We start from the raw sequence: 11680 nt of genomic DNA, 5'->3' as shown, positions 1-11680 counted from the left end.
TCCTGCACAGTTTAGATTTAACCCTAATTAAACACACCTGATCCAGCTAATCTAATCATTTAGGTTTATTTGAAAACTACAGGATATGTGTGCTGGAGCAGGGTTAGAACTAAACTCTGCAGGGCTACGGCCCTCCAGGAACTGAGTTTGACACCCCTGGGATAGGTCTATTAATCTCAAACTAGTTTTTAATTAAAGGAATCAGTTATTTAGAATAATAAAACATTTGGGCTGTTACCAGGCAAATCAGTATCAACAAACTCATCTTTTAATGCAGAGGAAATGAAGAAGATTCATTGGAAGTGGCATTTAGATGTATTACACTGTTTAGTGCAGGACAAGAATGCATTTAACCTGCAGTTACAAATGCATGAATAATGTTTTGATATACAAGACATAAAATGTTGAATACTCATTTGAAATGATAAGAAATTAATTATTTAAAAAAATCAAAAGATACTTTAAATGTGAAATTAAAATGGCCAGTATGTGTCAGCAAGTCACTGTTAATAAGTGAGTCATTGCGATTGAACCGAATCATTTAAACGGTTGATTCATTCAGGAACGAAACACTGTCACGTTGCTCAGAGACGCAAAACTGTGCTTTGGTGGCTGTGTTTGGAATTATTTTCTGTTGTAGAAATAGAGCTAAAAAGGCAATATGGTTTCTAAAACGCAAGTCTCTTAATTAACTTGTTTACTGAACTGTTATATATATATATATATATATGTATGTATATATTCATGATGATTTTGGGAGGAAACGATGGCATTCTTTGTGTGATTTTGATTTAATATATGAAATTATATAAATATGTGAATTTTCTGCCCCTATATCTTCAATTTTGTGATCATTCTAAATGCATTTTAGGAGACTGAATCACACAGTGAAAGAACGCAAATGCGCGCGGACATCATTAAAACAAAAATAGCACACTCCTCACCACTGTCTTTTTAGCTAATTTGTGCAAAACCTCTTGCTAAAATGTCAAAGCTTCATTTTAACCACCAATGCAACGATGCAATTATTTAGCTTACCTCTACATTCTTGCGAATGGTTGATGTCTTGTCGAGATTTTATAAGCTGCTAGTTTGGTCTTCCTAGGCAAATACAGCTTACACTGCATAATAGAGCATACATATGGCCAGGGTTCACTTCATTTCCTTCGAGTTCAACTTCAGAATATGACGGGGTTTCGTTTTCAGCGGTGTCTGCACCACTAACGCCTGTTTTGTCCGTCTGCATCTTTCTTGTGATTTTAGCGCCAGTTTGCCCTCCCCATAATTTACTGACGTAGTTTCCAGGGAGCGATTTTTTTCTTTCTTTTTTTTTTTTTACTCAGTAATTAATGTGTTTTAAAATGTAGCGAAGTACAATACTTCAAACAAAATATACTTAAGTAAAAGTAAAATTACAGATTTAAAAAATTACTTTAAAAAGTATTAGTACACAAAAAAGCTACTCAATTACAGTAACGCGAGTAAATGTAATTCGTTACTTTCCACCTCTGGTAACAGTAAATATGAAGTTACTGTTTTTCAGTGACTAATTATCGTTATTTTTTATTTAAATCGTAAAACTTCTTTTTGGAACTTGAGGTTTCTTTTATATGTATGTTATACATGTGATTTTGAAAGATAAAAGTTATCAAAGTATTGTTTGATAATTATCTGTATATGTATTGTTTTGTGTGTAGTGTTGTAGTTTTGAAATGCTATAGTGCTCGAGATGACTACATGTAATGCTCGAGGCATTTAGGTGGAGCCAATTCTTACATTGGCGGAAGAAAAGAGTTTAGTTTCGATCATAAACGTCGAATCATTTAACCCTAATAATGTTAAGACTACAGTACTTTGAAAACAAACTTTCATGACATGAACACTGGGGTGGTAATAACATAAGCATTTTAATTGAATTTACTTATTTTTTCTTTAAAAAAGTTAGTGACTCGCTGGCCTGTCTGGCCATAGGAGAACAATCACGTGCAAAACATGTTGACGGCTTGATGATAGTGCGTGTGCGCTCTCACCTTACAGGTGTTTATATGTCATCAATCCAGCGCCCTCTTGAGGATGTTATGGGAAGTGGCGCTACAGAGGTGGACCTATTGAAATCCTTCGCTGGAGGAATAGGCTGAATTAGAGACCAGGAAGTGTTGACGCGGTTTACATCTGTCGGTCATTCGAAGAAAGTTACAAACACTTTAACTTTAAAGGATAAAGCGTTAAAAAAATATCCCGTGGAGTAAATTAAAACACCAATCAGTGAAATCATGGGGTTGGCTGATCCAAATAGTACGGTAAGTTAAGAAATGAACGCCTTTCAGCAGCAGGTGTGTGTTTGTTGTTGCATCGCTCATTGAATTTAAAACGAACTACTGTGTAAATACGGTTCCTATATGTGTACGTGTAAATCAAATTATTTTTAATGGTATAAAAGTTTCGAGCAGGTGGGTATTTTTTATATTTTAGTTGTACCTGTCGGTGTGAGTTGGCGCACTCAAAACAGGGCGAAGCTTGTTTTTCAAGTTATAGCCTTAGTTTATGCTTTACTGTTGTGGGTTAACGTCGCTAATTAGGTTAGGATTTCTAAAACAAATATGCGGATTAGGTAGTTAATACTTTAATACTTAACCTTCGTCCAGTTTGCATTGCAACTTTCTTGTAACGTTACAGATTTGTTTACACAGATGGATTGATTTTACCTTGAGTTGTGAAGCATAACCGGTTTACGAGACACAACCGACTGTTGTTTAGCTAATGGTTGATTAATTTTAGATGGTTACTTAATTTAGACATGTTTTAACGGCAGTTTACAAATAGGCTGATCACATCACACGTTGAATCGAATCAAAATTGAGATCCGCGTGATAGGTTGCTTCAAATGAAGCAATTGTTTTAAATAATAATTTAAAAAGTACCACAATAAAATACATCTTTTCTGGTTAAAATAACGTTCGACTGGACGTGTAAAATTGTGATGTTTGTTTTTGAAAACATTGGGATGCTATTAAAGGGACTTTATAAGGAAGATGGATATATTTTGACTTTTTATTGTGTTGTTACCATCACATTATAGCTATAGATACCACATGGCCCCATTTTGCCACAGTAATGGTACTTCAGGCTGCCAGTATCTGTTACCTAATAGCTTTCTGCCATTTGAAGGCCTTGTGATACCAGCCCGTGACTTGAATAGAAAGGGTAGGACAGGTAGTGACGCAGTATTGCGTTTGGTTTCTTGGTAACACCTTTGTTTATGAAGTTTCAGCTGTGAGAGAGAACGTGTTTGACGTGGCTAAAAAACACAATTTACAGTCCTGATTACCATAATGCCAAAAGGAACTGATTTTACCAGTGTTACAGTGCTTTCTTGGTATTTTGATGTGTGATTGTGGTAAAGCTATCTTGTCACATCGCTGATGTCAATATCATTTGTGTAATCTCACATCTAAAGGCATTACTGAGTTTTTTATTTAATGTAGTTTATTGCAGTTCTTTTAAATGAGATTATTTTATTGAATATAGAAATGGGCAGCACTGTATAACAGTAATTACTGAATGTTGTTAATAGCATAAATAAATAATTTTCTTATATCAGAATGATTAAATGTAGCTCTACGTATATTCATATGCATGTAAAAATCACACAATTTGATGTTAATGCACACTTTGTGTATGTAAATGAGTGTATATTATGCTGTGTTTCACACATACAAACATTATTTATGTCATATTTTAGTTCTCTTCATACCCTAAAACTCAAGAACCACTCCGGTCAATAAAATAATTTAAAATAACTTTTTTGAGAACTAGTCTTAGTTTAATTGATCAACCTCAGCAAAACCAGTGTATTACAAATCTCTGGATTCCCTAGATAAATAATTTAACTTTGACATTTTGGTGAATATAACTGGGTAAGTAATTTTATGCACATTATATCTTATGATTATGGGCTTTTGCATTACAGAACCTTTTACAAACTTTCCAGATTTTCATAACTAAGTATGACTGGAGCCATTTTGGTTTTTAATTCCTCTCAATGCAGGAGCCAAGAGAAGGAGAGGCTTCCCAGGCGGTGGATCCAGTTAAAGCTCTGCAGTCTCAAGTGGATGGGGTCAAGGATATTATGACCCAGAATGTAGATCGGATCCTGGCCCGAGGAGAAAGACTAGATGATCTGATGGACAAATCTGAAGACCTGCAAGCTGGGGTGTGTCTTTCAAACAGCATTTATTCATAATCTTTTGTAACATTTTGCGATCAATTCAATGTGTCCTTGCTGAATGTTACTTTCCCCAGACTTTTAACTGATAGGTTAATGTATGCAGCTATAGTCCCACACTAGCTGACATTGTACTGGTCTTTTGTCCTGCTTTTTAGGCCCAGAACTTCAAGCACACCTCTCAGAAGGTTGCACGTGCCTACTGGTGGAAGAACGTGAAGCTGATTGTGGTTATTATTGTGATAGTCCTCATCATTGTACTGATTGTCATATTCCTTGCTACTGGTGTGATCCCGACCAGTTCACCTGCACCCAAACCTCCCACTGTGAGACCACCATAGGATTTCTATCAGTTACAAATGCTCACACATACAGATATATATAACCATGTCCACACACTAAAACAAGTCATGATTTCTGGAATTCACACACACATACCTTTTATTTGCACATTTTGCTCATGTACCTTCATATCTCATGGTATCACACCACCTAATAATGAATAGCTTCCATAATGACAGCTTCGAAACCTTGAAGAGGAGGATTCTAAAAAGTACTTCTACTTCTCTCCTCCTGAAAAACCATCCTAGTGGCCACTTCAGCTGTCTTTATGGTTCCCTAAAGCATGATAAAGTGCCACAACTGTAAAAGAAATGGCAATATTGTTCATAGTGAAGGAACCCTTGAAATAGTCATATAATGGCATTGATCCAACGAAGGTAATGGGTGAAAGTTCTGTCTATTGAATTATGAAGTATATTTAAGACTGTTCTATTAGATTATAAGATGTTAATTGTAATTATGGAATACTTTTAGAACTTCAAGTGTCTTGTATTTGATGGGTCACTGTCTTTGTGCTTTTGTCTACAATTATGTTACTTGAATAAGGTCAAACCAGAATGTGTTCTTACAGCTGTTGCATTACCCAAACACACCATTTCGTTGAGGAAATTATAAACTTGTAAAATGTTTGCATTCATTTCCCTGTCTTAAACATTTACTGAAAATTGGCAATGCCCCAAACTTCAAAACAGGGACAGATTTATTGTCCTATATAAGGAATTAGAATTTTTAAATGTAACAAGAGCACCTGAACAAGGTCATTTAGATTAGAAATTTTGATAGGGAATGATGGGTATTTTCTGTGTCCTCATAAATCACTGCATTGTATTTTACATGCAGTGTAACGCACTGTACGGCATGCAGTTAGTACTGTAATCAGAATTTGAGTGTACTGCATCAAAAGTTTGGCCTTGCACTGTGGGAGCTCAGTGAAACCCAAGATGCATAACTTTGTTCCTGTTTCGATAACAGGAGGAATGTTTAAGAGTCCATACTGTAATTTTCAGTTTGCAGTTTTTATTGATAAACACTACCACTTTTTCAGCCAATGAAAATTAGTTCTCTGAATGTTCTTGTTGGCTGATCTTAAATTAGTCTGCTAATTGCTAGCTTTATGCATTTTGCTTGGGAGAGGTCAAGGCACTGGATGTCTATATGTAGTCAGAATGACTTGACTGTTCGAATGTTTGTAAACCTGAGTTTTATTATGCTGGATTAACCCGAGTCTTATTATGATGGATTTCTTGTTGCTTCCATTATCACTTTACTGTATGTAAAAATAGGAGGTGTTTAAGCATTTTGTTATTATAAACAAACCATTTAATCAAAGAAAAATAATTTTGATCAAGACATTGATTTTTTTTTTAATCATCTACTGCAAATACTAATCAAAAACCCTTTAAGTGCCTTGAATTTGAGTCTTACTAGCATAAACAACCTGTATGATCTGGGAAACCTGATAATTTGTAAATAAATATTTGATCTCAGTAAAACAGAGTATGACATTTTTGATCTTCCTCTCATTTGTTGTTATCATGATATTGCACTAATGGTAAATTATTTTCTAATATTGCATGGGATTGTATTAATTTAGTATATTCACCAATTAGCATTAAATCTCTATAGAGGGACAAAAAGCAAGTTTTGACCTTAACTGTTAAGAAAACCAATAAGTGGTGTACACAGCAATAGGAAAATTGTGTTTTTATAGTTAGTTAGTTAGGTTTGTGTATTGTGTATTCTAGATTCTTATACACATTTCTCCATGGTTAGAGAAGAGCAAAATTGTTAGTAAAAGGCAAAGTACAGCCAGGCCTCGGCACATGTTTCCCCCAGCTGTGATTTCATCATTTTAACCCACACAATCTAAAACAAACGTTTCCCTCCAGATTTCCGCGGTATGTTTCACGATTTGTGAAACAACTTCTCCCTCCGTGTTTAATGGTTGTTGGAATCCAAAAAGTTTTATTACTGTCACCTACAGCCCTTTAACTTGTTACTTCATAATTAACCTTACCTAGACCTGATTGTAAAAACTGTCCAGTCCAGCTCTCCTTTTAAAAAGTGTGAATCGGTTCAACTGATTCTTTAAAAAGGTTCGATTCACAAAAAGCAGTGATTAGTAGTATTCGCGAATCGGACACCGCCATTTTGAGTTAGCTTGATTTGCTTTTTGTGAATATATAACAAATAATGTCGTGCACTCATTTTAAAATGCACATTCTTGTCCACGGCCAAGAACAATAGCATACGTACACAGTCAGGCAGCGTGACGCAGCTGCGCAGTGAGAGTGACGCCCAGCAGATAAAGGCAGACGCTTCCTTCTAGCAGCAGAAGAGCAGACGATTAAAGTTGTGTAACGACGCGCATGAAGTTTCAAGATACCGAGCTTGGGTTATTTTCCCGTTATCAGCCGCTGGTTTCTCTTTCAGATGCAGTATATTCGGTGACAGTTTCTGGTGTATTAAAAACGACAGATTAAAACAATGGTAAGTTGTTTTGTCTTTGAAGCTTTTTATTTATTTATTTTGTGTTGGAAGTTTGTTACGCTGTCATTAGTTATTCAACTAAAAATATGGACATGTGAGGACAGAAGAATTTTTAAAGGCAAACGGTTTAGACAAACTTAAAAGCAGACATTTAACTATATGCAAACATTTGCTTTATCTATTATCTATGCATTTTTTTTAATTTTATGGTCCAAACAGGTTTAGTTTCATCATCTATATTTTTATATCATGCCTCTTTGCATTATGAAAGTAAAATGATACTTTGATTTTGATGACTAGACGATTATTGCTTTGACAGTCTATATATAGAATAGCAGCTCAAACGTAATTTGAGGATTGTGATACAGTTCTAGGACTACTTGATTAGCATTGATTGCTCAAGTCAGACAACATTTCATTTTTAATGAGTTGTTTGGATTTTTTTCTCCCATGTTAAAAGTAATCTTGAATGTCATCTTGAAGGTCATTAACCCTTACTGTTGGTTCATCTCCGGTGGCTTGAGATGACAACAAGAAGTGTTTAGTTGAAACACACAAGGGGACTTTTCCCAGTCTCAAGGAAATTCCATATTCATTATAACAGCCAAAATGAGAAAGGAAGGAAGGAGGCAAAGAAAGGATGTAAAAAGAGATATGTATCCTGTTCATAATATGCGACGAGTGATGAAAAACTGATTATTAACATGTTCTTCGGTTATAAGTTTTTGTTTTTATACTTTGTGCTTCTACTGTTTTTAAAAGGGGAAGATTTCCATACTATATCTCAATATTACAATTGTATTTATTTACATATTTCTTTATATATGCAATGGCCCATTTCATGGTCGTATTTAACTAAAATCTTGTTTCCCAAACTTCTTTACTCTGATCCATAAGATCTATATCATCGTTTTGCTTTAGCACAGATATTTACGTATTAATTATACACCAATATTTATTTATTTGTACAGTGTGTGTGTTTAATCCATTTTATGTTTGTATTTTATGACATTCTTATCAGTTGTTTTTGTCGATTCATATCAATTTGTCACTGGTTTAGCTTTAGTATCCTAATGTGGTTATTTTTATATATATACAACAGATATTTATACACAGATATTTATTAAATTTTTTTATTTTTTTATTTTTTTAAATATGCTCACTGCCCTACTGAAAAAAAGTGAAAATTCATGTGAAGCTCTACAAAACAATATATGGGTTTCTCCTTCCTTGTAAAATATTTATTTTGATATTCCAAACACAATTCTAATGTTAGTTGCAATTTACTATTTACTAGTTTTAACCTCGCTATTCCTATTAAAACAGACTTGTGACCTACTTTTCGGCCGTGACACACCAGTTGAGAACCACTGTTCTATTGTGTACAGCTCTCACGTAAGATGGCATGAATAATAAGGGGTATTTCCTGTAAAATGAATAATTTCATTGATCATTGTGTGACCGTTTCCTATCTATGATGGGCCACTCATCAACTAATCCTTGACCTCAAGTCACATTTGCATCCTTCTGAGCACAAAGAGAGGAATTAACATTCTGACTATATATATATATATATGTATATATATATATATATATATATATATATATATATACATACAATGCTCTTGTCAGGGAGGTCACGATCTCTAAATGGTTCTCATGGGTTTTGTGGACCTCAGCCATGTTGTTTTCACAAAGGCCTCATTGTGGGGTTTGATGCAATAACTTGTTGAGATGCACAGTTTCTCTGTCTCTCCCCTGAGCTGATCCATGTGAAACTTTGAGAGCAGAGGCACTGTTCCAGAATTCCATTCCCAGTGCTTGTTGTAAACAGAACTCTAAGCCCAAAATCATGGAAGGTGTCCAGGAAGTCGTCATTGCCATTTTTGTTTTTAAAGAGTCATTGATTGCATTTCTCTTCTGTTAAACATCTAATAGGACAATTTAGTCCCTCATAGGGAATATTATGTCATTGCAGAAATGAATTGATGATAATGTATGTTGTGTAAAGGTCATTCTCTGCTTCCCAATATATCTATTTCATCTCTCTACAGGAGAATGGGCAAAGCCGCCTCCATCAGGCACACCAGGATGTGGAGGATATCAAAGGTATCATGCTTAATAACATAGAAAAGGCTGACGAGCGTGCAGGAAAACTCGGGGAGCTTGAGGACAGAGCTGATAAACTCCTTGAAAAGGTGGATCTTTTGTGACGGCTGTTTTCCTTGATAGTATATATTATCCTTTAATACATATTTATTTTATGCATTTATAACTGCTTGACAAAAAGCATGCCCACTTATTTATGCGTTCTGTGGTCTTATGGTCCTGTTTTCATGGTTTGAGTTTTCGGATGACCATAAACTGGGTTTCTAGGGAAAGCAAGGGCATGTCAAAGTCTATAAATAGTGTCTAGGTGGGGTGTACGGAAAACCTGAGTTTAGTTTACCTCGTTAATTATAGAAAGCCATTTCCTTTTGTTATGAAATGAACAAAACTTGTGTAATAGCAAGTTCACTTTGGTTTCCTGTTTTATCACATGTAATATTAAATAATTTTAATGTTTGTACTTTTTCAGAGTGAACAATTCTCAAAGACCTCGACTAAGGTGAAACAGAAGAAGCGCTGGGAGAATATTAAGTACAAAGTGATCATAGCAGCAGTTGTAGCTGCAGTGTTCCTCATCATTATTGTAGCTTTGACTGTGAGCTTAAGCAGAGAGGACAGTAAAAACACACTTGAAGACACGTCGGCAATACAAGGAGATGGCTAGAAGATAAGCAGTCAGATAAGAAGATGAGTGAACATAAGTTGTGTTTGAAATTCTTCAAAATACCCCCTTGAAAGTCTTGCTTCTAATACTTTTGTAAAAGTAAAGAAGAGGGACGTTTTATAGATTGATAAATGAACAAACTAAATCTGTCATGCTCCTTTTTTTTCAAGAGGATGCTAAAAAATAATGTGGTTGATAAAAATGGTACCATGGTGTCACTATAATTTATTAAATTATAATACTTTGATTTTTAAATTGTAATACACATTAGTATGTGACATTAATGGTAACAGTTTACATGCATTCTTTTTGGACTAAACATTAGCCATAAATTAGATAAATCAGTGCCAACCACGGAAAGTGTAGCAGGGAAAAATATGTTAGATGGCGTAGACTTTTTCAGGGAGTAGAGCATTGTTTATTAATCTTGTTCTTGAAAAAAAAAAAAAAAACTTTCTTCATTCCTTTTTTCATCAGTGAATAGTGTGTGTGATGATCTCAAAATCAAAAAAATGTCTGAGTTTGGTCTTTCTCAAATTATTTACAGAAGAATAAAAGCCTGTTTTCCAGCCTTGGTTCCCACAGCAATACATATTTTGGATGTCTTTATATGATAGACCCATTTCAGGTCTCTGAGTTTCTACTTATGAGCTGATGAGTTTAATCAGATGTGTTTGATTAAGGAGACATACAAAATGTGCATTATTGGGAGTAATCCAGATCCTGATTTGGGACATATATTGTGTGACTTTGGCAGGTTTGTGCTAAAATTTATCTAAAGGTTGTAAAATGTTGTTATGATTATTATGACTTTAACCACCATAGAAATTGAGGAGGGCATATTCCCTCAGAATTCATATTTATCAGAGAACTATTTCTGTGATTTTTTTATTCAATATCCAGTTCTTAAAATATTACATTTTGGTCCCCCTCAATCTTGAATAATTCCATCCTTGGCCATTACGATTTTAAAGCAGATTACTGTAAAAGTAGTCATGACTTGATATCCAAATTTTGCTGTTAAAAACAGCTTTCTATATATATATATATATATATATGTATGTGTGTGTGTGTGTGTGTGTGTGTATAAATATAAATGTTCCTTATGAAAATATACTGTATCTGACTTTTTTTTCTCATTGTGTCTTATTTATTTATGGATTATATTTGTTTCGTTTTTTATAATGACTTAGTGTGTTCACAGTGACAGACAGACAGGAAGCAAAACAGGAAGCAAGTTATGAGTATAATGTAATGAAACTAAGTTGATTATCATTTTAAAAATTATAAATGATCGATTTAACCATTTCCATGTGTACTGTATAACTAAATTAATATGAAGCTTGAGTTATAAAGTTATAAGAGAACATTTAAGCTACAGCTTGTACGAAAAAGCAAATACACCTGTAAAAAAATGGCATGGGTCTAATTACATTAACCACGGTTTTGAAAATTAAAATATATATGATTTTATATCTACTTTTTGCAGCGTGACTTAAATGTTAATTATGCAGAACATAAAAATACATTATGATATATTTTATATAATATAAAATACATTTTCTCTGATTCTAACAACCAGTGTGATTAAGAATAAAATTCTTTAAAATAAAAAACGTTTTATTACCCCCCCCCTCCTCAAAAAAAAAAAAAAAAAAAAAAAATATATATATATATATATATATATAAAACATAGATTTTCCAGATTCACTGTCAATAATTGCTGGCACATAAGTGAAGAATAAACATACTATAGTGTTTTTTTTTTACGATTTTCTTCAGAGGTGCTGTCATCATGTTAACAGCTGTAAGCGCAAGATAGATTAAAGTGACTATTACATTTTGAATAT

General features: G+C 34.0%; 2 protein-coding genes across 2 annotated transcripts; both read left to right on the top strand.

The window, feature by feature from the left end:
* Nucleotides 1–2090: 2090 nt before the first annotated feature.
* LOC132139733 (vesicle-associated membrane protein 8-like) lies at nucleotides 2091–5778 on the top strand. Its single transcript, XM_059548321.1, has 3 exons — nucleotides 2091–2300; nucleotides 4049–4213; nucleotides 4384–5778. Exons 1-3 carry the CDS (start codon nucleotides 2274–2276, stop codon nucleotides 4564–4566), a joined length of 375 nt encoding a protein of 124 aa, XP_059404304.1. The 5' UTR covers nucleotides 2091–2273; the 3' UTR covers nucleotides 4567–5778.
* A 1118-nt stretch (nucleotides 5779–6896) lies between these two features.
* On the top strand, nucleotides 6897–9926 carry LOC132130971 (vesicle-associated membrane protein 5-like). Its single transcript, XM_059542875.1, has 3 exons — nucleotides 6897–7057; nucleotides 9112–9255; nucleotides 9636–9926. Exons 1-3 carry the CDS (start codon nucleotides 7055–7057, stop codon nucleotides 9828–9830), a joined length of 342 nt encoding a protein of 113 aa, XP_059398858.1. The 5' UTR covers nucleotides 6897–7054; the 3' UTR covers nucleotides 9831–9926.
* The last annotated feature ends 1754 nt before the right edge of the window (nucleotides 9927–11680 follow it).

Source organism: Carassius carassius, chromosome 4 (genome assembly GCF_963082965.1).
Source record: "Carassius carassius chromosome 4, fCarCar2.1, whole genome shotgun sequence".
Classification (NCBI taxonomy): Eukaryota; Metazoa; Chordata; class Actinopteri; order Cypriniformes; family Cyprinidae; genus Carassius; species Carassius carassius.
The sequence above is the reverse complement of the archived record's forward strand: the minus strand, read 5'-3'. Positions and strand labels throughout refer to the sequence as shown.